The 19,770-nt window shown below is 44.4% G+C and overlaps 1 protein-coding gene across 3 annotated transcripts in view; it reads right to left on the reverse strand.

Annotated features, from left to right (window-relative positions):
* The window catches only part of MXRA7 (matrix remodeling associated 7), a 37,911-nt gene extending 31,063 nt beyond the window's left edge, over positions 1–6,848 (reverse strand). The window contains exon 1 of one of the 3 annotated variants that reach the window (XM_083147848.1): positions 6,388–6,848. In XM_083147848.1, coding sequence (XP_083003974.1) covers positions 6,388–6,753 — 366 coding nt within the window. In that variant the 5' untranslated portion in view covers positions 6,754–6,848. The remainder of the gene's footprint in view (positions 1–6,387) is intronic. The other 2 variants (XM_083147850.1, XM_083147849.1) reach the window with 2 other exon arrangements.
* Positions 6,849–19,770: the final 12,922 nt, after the last annotated feature.

The following is a 19,770-nucleotide window of genomic DNA, read 5'->3' on the forward strand; positions in this document are numbered from 1 at the left end:
TATAGATAAGGTAGCCTCATATAGAATTATGATTTGGTTTCAAGCACATATTCCATAGTAGGTTACCACAAGGGTATGCAGTTACCAGGTAGACAATGTCTATGTCGACAGTCACTAGGCTGACACCATGAAATCGTCGACATACCCAAGATCGACATTGACAAAAGGTTGACACGCGAATATGGTTGACATAGACATGGTTGAAATGAATAAGATTTTTCACTTATTTTTTTCAAAAAAAGGTGTTTTTTTTCATACTTTACTATCCAAGTGGGCACAGAGTGGGAATATAATATTATGCGGAGCGCAGCGAGATACCCTGCCCCTGTGAGGCGATGTGGTACACTTACACTGTGTCCATGACATAGACACCCAAGAAACCCATGAAACTCATGAAACCCTTATTCATGAAAACCATATGCTTGTGTCGACCTTTTGTTTATGTTGACTTTGGTTATATCGGCCATTTCAAGGTGTCGACCTAGTCACACTTGGCCAGGACTGCAGCCGCCCTCCCCCAGGTAAAATCCACCACTGTGCCCTGAATAGTTGAAGCCAGATGTAGTCTGAGTCTGTGAGACTGCACTGGCTTCTTATTGGAAGTCCAACCTGCCAGTCACCCAAGGCAGTCCCACTACCTAAGAGCTGTGAATTGCGGTATGTACTGTAATGGGGGCAGGGCTTAATGATGTCAAGTCCCGCCCCCCGCCTCTGGAAATGCTGCTTAGAGTCCAAATAAATTGGCAAGTATGACTTGCTGCCTAATGTATCCCACCCTATGACAGGTGCCTCGTCCTGTCAGTGGTTTTAGGGGGCTGTTTTGTATGTGATCACATATGCAATGCGAGCTGGGTGGAATTTACTTCCCAGGATCACAGTATCCTGCGCTTCGCCAAGTGCCAGGGACAGGACAGCGGCTGCGAGCAGGACAGTAGGGATTGTAGATTCCTGCTGCAGTCCCTCCTACATATATTTGGGGCAGACTTAGTATTTGCGGCTAATCTTCTGGGAATTAGTTGCAAATATTACATGGTAAATGGGCCCCTTAATGTTATGGCCATAGTTGCCTACCCTCCTGCATTCTGCAGTAGACTCCCTGAAATAACAGCAATCTCCCTCTCTCCCTCATTAGTCTAGCAATCTCCCTCATTTCACCTAGCCCACAGTACAGTTACATTTTAGGGAAAAAAGGAGTGAGAGATAGATACAGTTACATTAAATCATCAGCACCATTTCCCAGCATTTTACCAAGTATAGTAGCTCTTACTAACTGCTTTGGGGCTCATCTACATTTGGATATAAGTAATTTTAAAAGATTCCACGCAGATATAGAAGTACACAGCCACGATTCTAGATGCCTCATTGACAATCTCTTTTCACAACCTCTCTATGGGCGGGATGTATTAAAATACATCGCCGCCCTTCGCGCCCCCCCCGCCGCGATGCCGCCGCATATGTACTAACATATGCGGCTGGCATCGCGATGCGGTGACGGAGCCCCCCCGCGATACCTGTACTGTGGTCTGCGGGGGGTCTCCGTCACCTCCCAGCCGGCTTCTGCTGCTTTCACGCCGGGGACAGCTAAGCAAGCTGTCCCCGGCGCTTCCTCCTCCCCCTGCAGCCGGAAGGACGTCCGGCTGCGTTGCTAGGGGGAGGAAGGGCTTACCTTCCGGGGTCCAGGAGGACCTGCAAGAAGGTAAGCCCAAGGGAGGGGGGAAAGGGGGGGGCGGCGAGGCGGCGGGGTTGCGGCGACGCGGCGGGTGGCGAAAAGAAGCCCATAGGCTTCTATAGGGTATCGCCACCCAAAGGTGGCGATACCCTGCCCTGCGAAACCGCTGCGAACGGGTTTTAGTACATAGGAAAATGCGGTAAAACGGGGGTTTTACCGCATTTTCCCTTTAGTACATCTCGCCCTATATATGGATCTAGACATGCCCTTTGGGTGGAGCATGAAACGCCCCCTCAATAGGGGGTGCTTTGCACAATTCTTTTACCAACTATAATCTCCCTGAAACTCATTTTCAAAAGTAGGCAAGTGTGGTTATGGCTGATGGGTGTATAGTTAGCTATTGTCTGACCTCCCAGATAGTAGTGTCTCTTGTCATTAGAATTAGCTTGCAGTGAAGATTTACATGGTTTAATCTATTCCAGTCTGTAATCTGTTTATTTCCTCTGGCAGGTCCTAGCCATACCACATACTGTACAAAGCACAGATAAGCCTGGGTTCCAGTGCAAAGATTCTACATGTGACATGGAACATTAAAAATGTACACTGCTATTCTGATAGGACTATAGTACCAAAGGGGAAGTACAGTACAATGCCAATATGGCAGAGAAGAGGAGACACGGGTCAGCTCTGTAGATATATTAATACTAGTCTAGAGGAGACAGGTTACTGAAATTAGAAGATTGGAGGTTGAATAGGACGCATGGGTCAAAATCTGCGTATTGCATGTTGTAGCAAAAGAAAAAAAAGGGAACTTCTAAGACTCATGGATCATGGTGAGTCAAAACCCAGTGAGGATCTTTGCCTTGTAAGGCCAGATTTCTGGTGCAGTGACTCACTTGGGAATGAGATGCATTAACCCCTCAAACGCAGAAATGCACAACGATCCGACTATGTATTAACCCTTTTGTACTGTAACGGCTCACAGGGTGTAAAATGTAGGTCATTGGTGCTGAGATTTAATGAAAACAGACTGCACTCGTTTTATGCGCTGCACCATTGCACAGGGAGGGGATACATACATTTACTAACACAACAAAATAGCGTGGCTGCATAAATATTAAAGAGAAATGCATTAAGACTTTGCAGTTACTTGAAGAAGGAACATGGGGCTGACTGAATGAACCAGAGTTTATTTATTCCATTATGTCCTAAACTTTATAGAAAATATTGAAGCAGCACTCCACAAATAACTCAATGAAATATCAAAAGATTAGGATCCGAAAATAGCAGTGGTTTGGGAGTTCCCCACTTGCAAAAGAATGATGGGAAACATCTGTTGATGAAGTAATAATAATAAGAAAAAACAATTAACAATCATAATGTTAAACATAGCCTCCTATTACTTACAGTTATTACTATGTGGAGGTTTGATCCAATTACTTTCCTAATATCACAATATTACTGCTACCAATCAGTGGATTCTTAAATTGGGCCTTATTCAGACCTGATCGCAAGGCTACTTTTTTAGTAAAACAATGTTGCACTGCAGGTGGGGCAGATGTAACATGTGCAGAGAGTGTTGGATTGGGTGAGTAATAGCCCTTTCACACCAGCCAAAACTCCCGAGTTAGCCGCGGGCACAACCCAGCACTAGGGCTGGTGTGAAAGAATCCTGTGCCAAAATCCTGGCACATCAGCTACCAGGGTTCCTCCAGGACCTTCATGGGTTGCTGGCTGGTGTGAAAGTTATTCATCCGGCTTCCCACCTTGAATGTCGCTGACCCGTGGGAAACCATCGGGGACTGCTGGGGACGGAGCTCCCACTCCCAACTCCAGGCCCGATGATGGGGGAAAATGGTAGGGGGGCTGCCGGGGACCTGGGGACAGAGTTGCCAGGTGCCCCCCCAGCCACTGGGGGGACTGCTGGGGACCTTGGGACGGAGCTGCCGTTACTCCCCCTCCCGCCACTGAGTGTCGCTGGGAAAAGCCGATAGGGGGACTGCTGGGGACACGGAGCTGCCATGTTCCCCCTCATACCAGAAAATGCAGGGACTAGGCTGGTGTGAAAGGGGCCAACCCGGGAATGTCCCTGCATGATCCGACCGTATTCCCGGGTGAGTCCCTGCTTTTTCTGGTGTTAAATGGGAATTATTTTGTTTCTGTGCAGGGTAAATACTGGCTGCTTTATTATTACATTGCAATTTAGATTTCAGTTTAAACACACCCCACCAAAATCTAACTCTCTCTGCGCATGTTACATCTGCCCCACCTGCAGTGCACATGGTTTTGTCCATTTGCTAAAAAAGCAACTTTGTGATCAGGTCTGAATTATGCCCATAATCTCTCACACTACATCTCTACATGTCTCTGAAGATTTGTATTGTCTTCACAATCAACCACCTTGTATAATAAACTGTACTTTTGTTTAGTAAAAACATTTGTTAGTTCTTTCATAGAAGAAAGCAGCAACAAACTATCGCCCTCCTGGTGTTGTGAAACTACATATCCCAGCATGCTTTGCAATAGTTTTAGCATTCCCTAATAGCAAAACTGTGACAAGGCATGATGGAACTTGTAGTTTCACAACAGCTGGAGGGCTATAGTTTGGACATGTGTGTACTAGATAAACCTCATACGTTAGAGCAGGGGTTCTCAAACTATTTTGCTCTGGGATCCCATCAGACCATAAAAAAGATTACAGGACCCCAGCAAGTTATGACAGAATGGCCAGCAGAAGTGTGGTTAGCGAAGTGACCGCTATTGTGACAGGGAGGCAGTGGGTAATAAGGGGATGGAAAAGGGGGATGGAAGAGGGAAGCAGAGGGTGTTTACGTAATGAGTTATCCCCTACCCCCCTCCACAGACACATTAATCTGATGATCAGCAACATGGTGTAATGTCCCTGCTTTTGAGGTGCCAAATGAAGAAGCCAAATTTATGTCACTGTAAACATTTGATTTCTGCAGTGCATCAGATCAGGGCAGACCGTAAAGCTGGCCTAACAAGCAGCATTGTCATTGGAAATATCAGTATTCAGAGATATAACGAGGATATAATACTATAATCTAAACATATTACTTGTGAAGTTTGTTGGTCAACACAGATGGAAGATGACTGATATCAGTCTGAGTGCTCTGCCAATTACCAAACAATTGAATCATGCCCACTTGAGCTACCCATGTGATATATGACAGCAGATATAGGGGCAGACTAGATGGGCCAAACGGAACTTACAAGAGTCCCATAAGGACCTATGGGTATGAGTTAATGTAACACACACATGCCAAATAAGGTATCTCTACAGCGCCATGGTTATGTAATCAGTAACATCTTGTGAAAACATCTGTATTCTTTATGACCTGTCAAATAAGCAGATGTGTCATACATGGCTTTTTGCCAACTAACTTGGCACCAACCAGGGGGGTACTTTATATTGTGAGATATAAAGTACCATCCAATCAGTTTCTAATTGTCATTATTCAACTGCAGCCTTTAAAATGTAAGGCAGAAGCTGATTGGTTAGTAACTTATTCTCAAAATTTTCTCCCTCCAAGTTTTTGTAAATGCCCCTATATGTGATTAACTTTTTTTTTAATGGTGCAATATGCCCATATGATAATTATATCATGTGCATGTAAGGTTTGTGTGTGGGGAGGCAGCTTGAGATCCTCTAAAAAAAAATATTATTTCTCTCTTACAACTTTTGCAGTTTGAAAAGCCAGTGGTGCCTCACAGACTGTCTGAAGGGAATGGGTTACTGGGTAGGAATGTGGACAGGAAATGAGACTGCTCCTGTGTATGAGACCAAAATTCCAAAGCCAGAGGGCAGAATTTAACATCCACAAGGCCAGACACTTGACAAAAGGGTGGCAGAACACTAACACATGTGAATTTAGGTGAGAGACACAGAGCTATATAAACACGTTTCATTACGTGACAAATTCCATTTGGCTCCAGATGTACTGTACAAACAGTGACATGTGTGGATACTTATAGATACACAGTGCAATCTGCTTAACCAAAAATGTAATCACATTGTATCTACCCAGTTTGTTATATAGCAAACGGAATATGCTGCGCTATATAACACACTGTAAATAAATAAAAATAAATGGGAGAAAAGAATAGAAAGCAATTATTTTGACACTTCCTAAAAGACCTTTTATTCCCTGTGACCCTACTGCTCCACTGCATTCCCATTCCTCCACACTAGTGTAACACAGCTGTGTAGATGAACTGACCTTTGTGGCATCATTCTGTCCAGAAACAAAACATAATATAAATCCACTTACACAGCCAGTCAGCCAGGGCGGGTACAGACAACTGTGCACTGTCTGGATGCCAGTTACACGCTGGCACCAGAAGTCCATCTGCAGCCATTTTAAGTGGGTCCTCTTGTGCTCCCCGCTAATTAAAATTAACTTAAGTTTAAAACATGGAATGCTTTTTAGCAAAGCTTTGTACTCACATAACATTATGTAAGATATCTCAGAAGTGCCATATAGGATGGTATTGGCTCTATTTGCCATGGGACATCCCACCACTGTGTACAACTAAAGGAGCATTCCGATTGGCATTTATCTGCCATGTGAGTTGGGGATATGCCCATTAGAAGCAATACAAGTGCTTTGGGCTAGGCTATGGTGTTGAATGTTACATACTACTTTCAGCATAGTGTTACTTTTTGACTATAACTTAAAGGGTATCTATAGTCTTACCTTACTGTCCTCTTCTTCCTGACTAGACTGACTGGATGGGGTCCTCTCTGTGGTTGCGCACTCCTCTGTCTCTTCCTCCTTCACTTTTGCTTGTGGCAATTCCTCCACTGTCCCAACATCTTCCACTTGGATTGCCTCCCTTTCAGTCCTCTTATTTCCTTCATCTTCTGCTACATTTTCCTCTTTGCCTTTCTCTTCATTTTCTAAAGGTTCTGTCACTCTCTCCTCCTCCTCCTCTTCTTGGGTTACCTCAGGCTGCCGCTTTCCTCCTGCAGAGAAGAGTTTGATTAAAACGGTGGCTAAAATGACTGCTAGTGCAGTAAATACGAGAGGAATTGAGACTGAGAAGTCCCCGTCTTGATCCATGCTGATTGGGAAGAGAAGGCTTTTGTTCTCTCTTCTGGCAGAAGCTGTACAGACTGATCCTCTCTCTCCTCCCAGCTATCCATCCACAACACAGCTGTCACATTTCTCTGGCCCTCCCTCTTCCAGTAGCATCCATCGCCCTGCAACTCTCCGCCTACCCATAGTGTGCAGTGTAACAGACAGGCAATGCAAACCCATCAAGTCTTGTTCGTCTTAGTAAAACCTGAAGCCCACTGCATTATTTTTCACCTAAGTGGTTTTATTGACTTTGTTAGCCTTTATATGTGCTGAAAGGCTTTTATAACTGAAGCATCAGCTGCTTTTGATTGTACTTTTTTTTTAGACATCAAACAACCTTGGTAAACTTCAAACAGATACCCTATTTATAGTAATTATTCTGGTTTATGTAACAGCAATAAAGTGCTGCAAGGTACAATTAAAGAACAGGATTATGACACATCACTCTCAACTGCCTACATTTTTCAAACAAGTTTAAATATTAAAGGTCAGCTTTTTACTAGTATTTCTTAACAGTTTATTTAGAATTATTATTAACTGTTTCTTAAATAGAATTTCTGTCACCCGGGGCAAGGCAGTAATGTAGTGAATGTTATCTCTTCTTGGATAACCGATTCCACTCAGGGAAATACTATGCAGTGCACCCAAGATGTCCAACTGATACATTGTGCGGGTGGAATACACAACCCATTATGCTCAGGGTTGCCTACATTCTGGCTGCCCTCTCCAGGAGCTATGAGTGTTTGGGGTCATGGCCAGTATGATTGCATAATTTGGTCCCACGCCGAGGAGGGGGGGGGGGGGGGGGGGGGGGGGACACAGGAGCCAGGCGGCAATGTGGGGGACTTGCCTACCCTTTTGGGGGGAGGCACAGCCAATTTTCGGGAGCCTCCTGGCCATTCCCTGGAGGGTAGGCAACCTTTATTATGCTTAGGGCCAGATGTATCAAGTTTCAAAATTGATAAAATGGAGAGTGATAAACAACCAGCTCCTATCTTTTATTTCTCAAACCCAGTCTGTGACATGACAGTTGAGAGCTGATTGGCTGGCAGTTTATCACTGTCCATTTTATCGCTTTTTGAAGCTTGATGCATCTGGCCCTTAGTCTGAAATCTAGGTTTTCTTTTTTATGTTTGTGTGTCTTGTCTTATGGGCTTAATTTATTAGAGGCCCCTAAAGTGTGGAAATCATTAGTTGATTTCTGCACTTCTGCGCGAGTCTTCAAACTGCAGTTGCATTCAAATTCAACTACAGTCTGAATGACAGTGAAGCGAAGCGGGTGGGCTGGACATAGAAGGAGTGTCTGGACGGTTTTCGGGGAGGTTTTCTAGGCTGTGCAGGCATGGGACTATATTTATGTGAGCGCTTTACAGATTTGTAAAGCACTAGCATTTCTGTGATGTAATCGCAAGTATTTTGCAATTACATCACAGAGAGTATCCCGGCATGCGGGACAGACTTGCCCTGTGCTGAATTATTTTATGTCTGTAAAGCACCTTGAGTCATGTTGGAGAAAGAGCACTATATACACTACTTTTCAAAAGTTGGGGTCACCCAACTTATTTATCAAAGGAGTTGCAAAATGACTAGAACATATAGCAGGGACCGGCAACTGGCGGACCGCGGTCCATCTCCGGACCGCAAATAGAAAAGCGGACCACCTAAACTCCTGAAACTAACAGTGCGGTGCAGCTAGATTACACTGTCAGCTTTTCTATCCGCCTGCAGCGGTTCCAGGGATGCATTGCAGCTGGTGCGCGGGTGATGTCACCGCGCACCCGCGCGCAGCTAGTGAGATCAGTCTGCACTATGTGTTGAGGCTGCCGCAGCGCTGCTTAAAGACTGCTGCAGCAGGAAGGCAGGATTAAGCAGCAACGGTTTGAGGACCCGTCAGGAGCAGCTGTGGCAACGGGTATCGTGACAGCCAGCTCCCAGTAAGATTCAATATAGGATGGGAGTATTGTTTTTTAATGGATACTATGCAGTGGGAGGGGAATGGGGAGGGGGGGGGGGTGTCTCAGGTGAATGGGATAGTTTTATGCCCCCTTAATAAATATAGTAAAGACATCAATGTTCTTTAAAGTTTGCTTTCATCAAAGGATGCTCCTTTCCAGCAATAACAGCATTGTAGACCTGTGACATCTAGCTGTTAATTTGTTGAGGTAATCTGACAAAATATCCCCACATGCTTCCTGAAGCACCTCCCACAAGTTGGATTGGCTTGATGGGCACTTCTTGTGTACCATACAGTCAAGCTGCTCCCACAACAGCTCTCTCTGCATGCAGCCACCACCACACGTCACTGTGTTAATTGTAGCAGATAGCCTGATGAGTACCACTTTGGAGGTTATGTATATTGTTTTGGATTGGCAAGAAGTGACCTGAAGGAAATGCTGATCCCAATGGGTGAATAAATATATATAAAGTTGAAAGTTGTCCTCCATAACAATACTTATACTATTTCCTTCCTGCTTCTGCTGTAAATGTTGAGAAAATAAAAGCTGGCATAGTAATCCTATGCAAGCTTTTACTTTATTTTCTAAAAGCAGCAAACAAAACTTGTAATTGCCCTCATCGACCTAGTAATAAATCTAGATAAAGAGGAGAGCAATTTCCTCTTTCTCCACAGAATAGTGATATTTATGGCAGTAGTATATCAATAGTTGCACAGGTACAATTCAGAGGGCTGTGTGAAACACATGAACCAGACATTTGCTATGGCACAAGTGTGTATTAAATACATACATCAAAATACATTTTTGGTTGCCACACAATGTTACTAACACACAGTGTAGGAGGGATGGGCCACTTAGCACATATAAACATACATGTTACAGTAGTATATTGTGGGTGGAGTAAGCGCTGTCCTGCCAAACTACAATACATGTTATAGTGCATGGAACATATGTTCCGGCTGGCTATCCTGGGGACTGACAGCTATGTGTGTAAGCGCCGAGCATCACCTGGGACCAGAGCCGGATTTAGACCTCATGGGGCCCTAGGCAAAATACCGGCTTGGGGCCCTCCTCCCTCAAACAATCCATAGCACTATATTTTCCATAATAACCTCACCCAAACTGCTGCACCAGCCCTAATACCCTATCCAACATATTTATGTCGTACAGTACTGCTCCTTATTTACCTTCTACCACATAGTAGTACTCCTTATACTTGTTACCGCTCATTAGAGCTCCCAACGAACCTACCACCACTCAGTAGTATTAATTAAATACCTTATGCCACACCGTAGTACTTTTTATTCACCTTTTGCCATACAGCAGAGTTCCTTATACACCTTGGCCCTTATTCAGGTTCACTCGCAAAGGCAATTTCCTTCTCAAATGGACAAAACCAAGGTGTAACTTTTGCAGAGAGAGTTAGATTTGGGTGGGGTTTTACTTCAAAGTGAAGTAAATGCCTTGTCCATTTAAGAAGGAATTTGCCTTTGCTAGTGAACCAGAATAAAGGCCCTTATCCCACAGAGAAGTGCTCCATATACACCTTACACCAGACAGCAACATTATACACCTTTTGCCACAGAGTATTGCACCTTATACAAATTCTGGCATGCAATAGTGATCTCCTACATTTTCCGCAATCAAATAGAGCTCCTTAAACATCTTTCCCCACCATGTAGAGCTTGTTATACCACACCATAGTACTTATTAAATACCTAACACCACACAGTAGTCCTCCTTATACACCTTCTGCCATAGCGAAGTGCTCCTTATACACCTGCCAGCACATAAAACTGATCCTTATAAACATTCTGCCACACAATAGTGCTCCTTATACACCTTTGCCCACACAGTAGTGATCCTTATGCACCTTCCGCAACCTAGTATAGCTCCTTATACACCTTCCACCACAGTAGAGCTTAAAGTGGTCATGGAGAGGTGATGGAACTCATTTCCCCTGCCATCGATGACTCCCCACACCTATTATTCATGTTACGCTACACAGTAGTACTCCATATACATGTATGAAACACAGTAGTGTTGCTTATACACAATGCCCATAGTAGTACTTCCTTTTTCACATAATGCCCAGAGCAATAGTACCTTGTGACAGCTTGAAATCACATATGGTGTGACAAAAAAAGAATGCTGCTGGGACAGTCTTTTCTGTTGGAATAACTGTGCAGGGCTGTGATAGAAGGGGAACTAGTTCATCCTACCATTAGAGGTGGTGGAACTCAGTTCCCCCTAACTTTAACCCCTGGTTACACCACACAATAGTGCTTCTTATACACATGTGCATTACCACAATAGCTAATAGCTGCTGCTTCCAAATAAGCAGCAGCTAGTCAATATTTATCCACCTCCGAATTATGCCCAGTCTGAGTTAAGGAACCAAATTAAAAACAGTGTGATAGTTTTAAGAGGATTTGGTCTTCTTTCCTTCCATCCACACCAATTCTGATTGCAGTTACTGTACCAGCCATGCAGGGAGAGGGCATAAATGGGGAAGAAGCACAGATGGGTAAAGAGTCGAGATACAGATGAGAAGGGGCAGAGACATCGATCGGGAGGAATCATGCACTTGGTGCAAAATCATGCACTTGGGTCTCAGAAATCCAAAGACTAAATACAGTATAAATGGCACTATAATGGAAACTACTGAGGAAGAGAGGGATCTAGGTGTCACTATTTCAGGGGACTTAAAAGCAGGTAGGCAATGTAACAAAGCAATGAAGAAGGCAAGTCAGATGCTTGGTTGCATAGGGAGAGGTATCAGCAGTAGAAAGAAAGAAGTAATAATGCCACTGTATAGGTCATTGGTACGACCTCACCTAGATTATTGTGTTCAGTTCTGGAGGCCATATCTCCAGAAGGATATATACATTAGAGACTGTATAAAGAAGGGCAACAAAAATGGTGCATGGCCTACATCCAGGGCCGGCGCCACCACTAGGCAAATCTAGGCATTTGCCTAGGGCGCCGGCCACTGGAGGGCGGCATTTCGCCACCCCCACCCCCCCGCCGACTGCAGGGACCCCCCGCTGCCGCCGCAAGCTTTATATACACAGCCGCAGGACAGGTACACCCCCCCCCCCGGCACCGGGGCGCCCCCACCCCGACTCGCCTGGGGCGCTCCGGTGCCTTGCACCGGCCCTGCCTACATCACAAAACTTACCAGGAAAGACTAAAAGATCTTAATATGTATACTTTAGAGCAGAGAAGGGAAAGGGGGGACATGATAAGAAACTTTCAAATCTATCAAGGGTTTCATCAAGGTACAGGTGGGAGACATTCTTCACAGGAAGAGGAGCAACAGAACACGAGGACACGCACTGAAACTAGAGGGAGGAAGATTCAGGGGAAATGTGAGGAAGAATTACTTCACAGAAAGAGTAGTAGATAAGTGGAATAGCCTACCATCAGAGGTGGTAGACGCAAATACAGTAGTACAATTGAAACATGCTTGGGATAGGCATATTGATATCCTTACAAAAAAATAAAAATATGGTTTGAGGTAACATGTTTGAAAAAGGGGCAGACTAGATGGGCGAAGTGGTTCTTATCTGCCGTCAAATTCTATGTTTCTATGAGGCAGAGGTACAGATGGAAAGGGAAGGATTGAGAAGGTGTCAGTGGCACAGATAGGGAGGGAGCAGAAGCATAGATGGGGAAGGGTCCAAGACACAGATGAAAAGGGGCAGATATAAAGATGGGAAGAGGGCAGAGGTACAGATTGGAAGGGGCCAAGATACAGAAGGGAGGGGGCATAGGTACAGATCAGGGAAGGGACCCGAAATATAGATGCGAAGGGACAGTGGTAGTTTGGAAAGGGGGGGGGAGGGAGTTGTGGAGGGGGCAGAGGTACAGATGAGGGCAGGGGCTGAGATTTAGAAGAATAGTGGCAGATATACAGCTGGGGAGGGGACAAAAGCACAGATGTGAAGGGGCCAGAGAGATGAGGAGGGTGCTGAGAATATAAAAAGCTGTTGGGCAGAGGTACAGATGGGGGAAAAGGCAGAAAAGAAAAGAGGAGAGTTGGGGGTGAGTCTAATGAAGAGCCAAGGAAGGAAAGTGATCTGGTGGGGGGAACCCATCTGTGAGATTACTAGGGCAGGTTTTTTTTATGTAATCTGTCCCTGCAGCAGGAACAAACCATTCCTGATACTGCTTTTATTTAAGCAGAGTGTAGTCAGGATCATAGGTGAATCTAAGGGGTGGTCCGGGGGTGCACTGGACCACCCATTAGACCGCCAGCCGCATAAAATGTAAGAAGTGACAGCCGGGCAGAGAGAGCTGTGCTGGCTGTAGTCAGCGATAGGGATGGCCATCGACCATCGATGAATCGAAATCATCAATGGTTCATGGCCGATGTCGAATACTTTAGCCATCGATGGGGGAGAAGCAGATGGTTTCCCTCCATCGATGGAACAGCAAAAACGATGTTTTGCTATTTTATTTTTTTTTAAGTGCCGGGGCACGGAGCATAGCTCCGCCCGCCGACACCCGCGAAGCCACACCCCGTGTTTTGATTGGCCCACAGGCCGATCAAACAAACACAATGGATGACCATCGATATGTAAAAATATCAATGGTCATCCATAGCATAGTTTAGCACTATCGATGGCCAGTTGCAGAATGGCCATCGATGCGTCCTAAGCCACATCCTCTCTCCCCCTGCGCTGGGACACGCCGCTACGTCCTAAGCCACATCCTCTCTCTCCCCCACCTCCCCCTGCGCCGGCGGATGCTCATCGAGCTGTACCTCTGTGCGTGGCTTCCGTGCTCCCAGGTCTCAACAGTGAGATGGGACACGTGAGGTAAGCCCATGTACTGTACCTGCCGCTTCCTCCCTTCCCACACTTGCCAGAGATCCCCTGCTTTACCCGGCGGTGGGGGTGGCAGCTGTGTGCCCTTCTGCTGTGTAGGGAACCCAAAGCAGCCCGTGTCCCCCCCTCGGGAGAGAAGCAGGCTGCTGTGTTGTCACCAGGGCTACCTGTGCAGGGAACCGCTGCCATAGCATTGAGAGCCATACAGCCGTTGAAACACAGACACACTCATGAGACTTGTGTGTGATAAAGTATTGTGGGGGTGCATATACGGGTGGGGGGGCGTGGTGTGCATATATTCTGTATGTGATGAAGGAGGATATGTGTATATAGTCTGTGGGCATTACGCTGTGTTATATAATCTGTGGGCATTGCGCTGTGTTATAAAATATGTAATGGGCATTGTGGTGTGTAATATAACATATGGGCATTGTGGCGTGTTATATAATATGTAATGGGTATTGTGCTGTGTTATATAACATGTAATGGGCATTGTGGTGTGTTATATAACATGTAATGGGTATTGTGCTGTGTTATATAACATGTAATGGGCATTGTGGTGTGTTATATAATATGTAATAGGCATTATGGTGTGTTATATAATATGTAATGGGCATTGTGCTGTGTTATATAACATGTAATGGGCATTGTGGTGTGTTATATAACATATAATGGGCATTGTGGTGTGTTATATAACATATAATGGGCATTGCGGTGTGTTATATAATATGTAATGGGCATTGTGCATTGTGGTGTGTTATATGATATGTAATGGGCATTACGGTTTGTATTATAGTATGTAATGGGCATTATGGTGTGTGGCTTTATGTGTAAGGGGTATTACGGAGTTTGCTAAAATGTGTAATGGGCATTATGGTGTGTGGTCTAAAGTGTAATACCACGCCCCTTTTTAATGCCACGCCTCCTTCCCATGAGGCCACGCCCTTTTCCGCTACGCAAAAGTCCACCCTGCTTGTGTATTTGGGACCACCCATTACCATAATTCTAGATTCGCCTATGGTCAAGATTGTTGGAGACACATGGCCCCCTCTATCTGCCAGGACGCATTACAGTTGTAATATAGATACTGTCCTGATGGAGGCCCTTTCTGTTCCTGACAACCAGCCCCTTCTTGTGGTTATCGCACGTACATGACCCAGCCTGACACATCGGGAGACAGGTTGCACAAGTCTTTTCACGGCCAGGTAGATTTACAGATAGCACACCCTGGCCATTCAACCCAGCCCACCATTCACTGTCCATGGGTCCATTGAGACCAGCCGGGTGTCTAGGTTGGCTTGTGGTAACCTAGGCCTTGGGCTCGGTATTAGGCTTCACTCTCCTTCTAAGCCCGCCCTCAGACTCCTGTGAAACCAGCCAATGTGAGTATGGCCAAGGGCTTAGAGGGAGATAGAAGCCTAATGCGAAGGTCCGGGTGCTGCACAAATGCTTAATGCACACAGTGCTGCTGATTCCCAGGGTAATAAGCCAGAATATATATATATATTATATACACTACAACATATATGTTGATATGTAATAAGCGCTCCCCTCCCCCACACTGTGCGGTCTGTGTTTTGTGATAGTCATATAACGCCAGACAAGGATACATGCCTGGGAAAAAGATATAAAAACATTTATCCTTACAGAAGTAAAATGTATTTTTAAAATATATACACACTGCCGTTGAAAAGTTTGGGGTCATCCAGACAATTTTGTGTTTAACATGAAAACTGAAATGAGTTGCAAAATTAATAGAACATATAGTCTAGACATTGGCAAGGTTAGAAATAATGATTTTTATTTGAAATAATAATTTTGTCCTTCAAACTTTGCTTTCATCAAAGAATGCTCCTTTTGCAGCAATTTCAGCACTGCAGACGTTTGGCATTTGAGCTGTTTATTTGTTGAGGTAATCTGTAGAAATGTCACCCCACTCTTCCTGAAGGATATGGTCAAGCTGCTCTACCAACAGCTCAATAGGGTTGAGATCTGGTGACAGCACTGGCCACTCCATTACAGACAGAACACCAGCTGCCTGCTTCTTCCCTAAATAGTTCTTGCATAATTTGAAGGTGTGCTTTGGGTCATGGGCCTGAATCTGGTTGACTAATAAAAGCAAACTCCTTCTTTAATGGAAACCATGTGCACTGCAGGTGGAGCAGATGTAACAGGTGCAGAGAGTTAGAATTGGGTGGATCATTTTGTTTCTGTGCAAAGCAAATACTGGCTGCTTTAATTTTACACTGCAATATAGGTTTCAGCTTGAGCACACCTTACCCAAATCTAACTCTCTTTGCACAGGTTACATCAGCCCTACCTACAGTGCAAATGTGTTTTTTTTTTTTCCATCCATTAAAGGAGTTTGCTTTTATGATGAACCAGAATCAGACCCATTGTCCTTTTTGAGGAGGAAATTGGCTCCAATCAAGCACTGCCCACAAGGTATGGCATTGCAAAATGGAGCGATAGCCTTCCTTACTCAAAATCCCTTTTATCTTGTACAAATCTCCTACTTTACCAGCACCAAAGCAGCCTCAGACCATCACATTACCTCCACCACGCTTGACAGATGGCTTCAGGCACTCTTCCAGCATCTTTTCACGTGTTCTTCAGTGTGATCCAAACACCTCAAACTTCGATTCATCTGTCCATAACACGTTTTCTAATTTTCCTCTGTCCAATGTCTGTGTTCTTTTGCCCGTATTAATCTTTGCCTTTTATTGACCGGTCTCAGAGCTGGCTTTTTCTTTGCCACTCTGCCTAGGCGGCTAGCATCCTGGAGTTGCCTCTTCACTGTAGACATTGACACTGGTGCTTTGCAGGTATCATTTAATGAAGCTGCAAGTTGAGGACCTGTGAGGTGTCTATTTCTCAAACTAAAGACTCTAATGTGCTTGTCTTATTGCTCAGTTGTGCACCAGGGCCTCCCATTTCTCTTTCTACTCTGGTTAGAGCCTGTTTCTAGAGGGGGAAATTTAATAGGATGAGAGATTTAGAAAGTGAGAGATTTGGTAAGAAATCTCTAGGTTTTTTTAAACCAGTTTGATTTTGAAGTGTAAATGATTGCTGCTTTAAAAAAAACCTGGAGATCTCTTACCAAATCTCTCACTTTATGAATCTCTCATCCTATTTAATTTTACCCAGAGTGTGTATTTCTGATTAATTTACATAGTTACATAGTAGTTAAGGCTGAATAAAGACTTGCGTCCATCTAGTTCAACCTTGGTTTTAGGGAGTATAATCGATTATCTTATCCCATAGTTATACTTAGTGTTTTCTGATGTCCTTAAAGACAGATTATGATTATTGTTAGTACCCCTGGATGTTTTTAACCAATAGCTGTTTGTCCAATCTTATTTTAAATGTATTTCTGCCGACACCACCTCACCCGGAAGAGAGTTTCACAATTTTGCTGCCCTGACCATAAACTTTCCTCCAATCTAAACTCATGCCCCTGTGTCCTGGAGTCCTTCCTTACAGTAAAATGGGTGCTTGACAGAGCCTTATATTGGCCCCTGATATATTTGTACATGTTAAGCATATCCCCCTTAATCGTCTCTTCTCTAGTGTAAACAATCCCAATTTGTTCAACCTGTCCTCATAGCTTAAATTCTCATTTCCCTTCCATTTAATGTTATCTTGATTGAAAAACAGTGCTTTACTTTCAAAAATAAGGAAATTCTAATAACCCTTTCACACTGCAGCGCTTAACCAGTATATTGCCAATTTTTTAGCCTTTTAAACGGTTAGAGCTGCAGTGTGAAAGCACCAGTCTGCATTTACCGGTTACAAATAACTGGTACTTGCAAACAGGTAAAAAGCAGAGTCCTACATGGTTCAGAGCCGTCTTATGGGACTTAGGCAGCAGTGAGCTGGCTATCAGCACAGTGAATATTTAATGAGCGGTAGCCGCTCATTATATATGCACACATGTAATGATTGGGACGCGCATATGTAATGACCTGGTCCCACTCATTACATATGCACATATGTAATGAGCGGCTCATTCATATGCATGTATGTAATGAGCTTGACCAGCTCATTAACTATGTGCATATGTAATGAGCGGCTCCCGCTCATTAAATATGCACTGCGCTGTCTGTCTGTCCTGTTCTCCTAGCTACTTTCGCACTGCAAACCTGCATGAGACCCAGTATTTGTGTACGGTGTGAAAGTGGTTTAAAACTGTAACATACCGGCTTTCACCTGCAATGCGAAAGGGGTTTAGTGGCTCAGACCCATTTTAAATACATAGATATACTGAGCGCAGCAAACTGAAATATAATCCCAGCTGCTGACTCTAAGGGATAGTCAACAAGAAAAAAAAACAAATATAAAATAGACAGCGCTATGAGACTATACCGTTTTAAATACCCTTTCAAAATGGGATACGGTCATATTGTCGACACCACTTAGGTTGACAGTCATTTGGTTGACACCATTGGGTCGACAGGTGTCTAGGTCGACATAGGACATGGTCGACACATGTGTTAAGTCGACATGGGTTTGTTCACTGTTTTTTATGCCGTCAGGCGGTATTTCATGCCCTACCATCCTCTAGACCAGGGCTGGGCAACAGCGGCCCTCCAGATGTTAATGAACTACACATCCCAGGATGCTTTGCATTAGTTTTGCTATGTGGCCATGCTGAAACTGATGCAAGGCATGCTGGGATGTGTAGTTCATCAACATCTGGAGGGCCGGTGTTGCCCAGCCCTGCTCTAGGGCACGGTGTGAGAATAAAATAGTGTGCCAAGCACAGCGATGCACCGTGCCCGAAGCATAGCGAGGGGCTGCGGTTCACTTCCAACTGTGTCCATGTCGACATTCGGGTAAAAAAAATAAAATCATGTTGACCTAGACACCAGTCAACCTTCACCCATGTCGACCTAAGTGTGGGCGATAAAACGATCCACACCCTTCAAAATACCGGGTCTTAAACGTTTAGGCAGTTTAAGTGACTCCAAACTTTTGAATGGTAGTGTTTATAGATCTCATTTAAAGCAACAACATGTGTATTTTAAAGCATTGAATATGCTGATCAGAAAAGGCAAGTCCATGCATTGGACTATAATCTGTAGTGTTAGCAAAGGAATCTTCTGTAAAGCCACACTATGGTCGTATTATTCATCTTTTAAGCTGCCCATGTGGTCCGATTAGATTGGCAAGCTAGACTCCACAGTGTGGCTGAAGCAGAGTTGTACAAAGTGAGCCGCAATTATATGCACAGAACTAACTGCCGATTCATGTTTGTAAATAAAGCAACAACAACAACAACAACAAAAACAAGAAAGTAATGGTGTGTACACACCTGAGATGTGCCGTGTGATGCGATCCCCGATGCGATCAGATCGCATGGCATGGCATGCCATACAATTTTTACTATATAGTGCAGATCTGCACTATATAGTCAAGGCAGCCAAGACTGCGATACGTGCGATAAGTGCGATACGGGAGCGCGCATCGGGATCGCAAGGGTTAAAACCCTAGCGTTCTGCGTGCGATACAATGCGATTCTGACTACAGTATATAGTCAGAATCGCAGGTTGATTGTACCCGTGTGTACACACCATAACTGGAACAAACTATGTTGACATTCAAGGGGAGCAAATACATTTAGATTTTTCTGTGCAGGTGAACTACAGGCTAGTTTTGCTTGCAGCCCATACATTTTAACACTGCAATTTAGATTTCAGTTTGAACACACCCCACCCAAATCTGCATGCTTTTTTGCTTTACTTACAAACATGAACCAGGCCCTAAACGCAGATATTCACATGTAGACAAGTTATGCGCACCCATGCGAGTACACCAGTCCTACCCATCATCTTTAATAGTATACACCCTTACACCAGCGTCATCTTCAGTGGTGACACAGATGGGTCAGCCACAAGTGGAAATCTGATAGAATGGTGTACGATACTTGTAGATGTGTGTATGTGCTCAGCTCTAGAGCATTACACAGTACTAAGATATTATAACAACTAGGCGATTCATCACGCCCTACGGGCGCTCTTCACACCGTCGTAGGGGGCTACGCCCCATTAAATTTAGAAATAAAGATTTTTTTGAATTATGTTTGTATTTTGGTAAATTGTTTGTGAGGGTGGGGGGGGTGTGTTGTGGATTAGGGGTATGTTGGGTTATGGATTTTGTTGGAGTGCTGTAAGTTTAGGTAGGTGTAAAGTGCATGCATTGGTGGTATAGTG

Source organism: Crinia signifera, chromosome 6 (assembly GCF_055691185.1).
Source record: "Crinia signifera chromosome 6, ASM5569118v1, whole genome shotgun sequence".
Classification (NCBI taxonomy): Eukaryota; Metazoa; Chordata; class Amphibia; order Anura; family Myobatrachidae; genus Crinia; species Crinia signifera.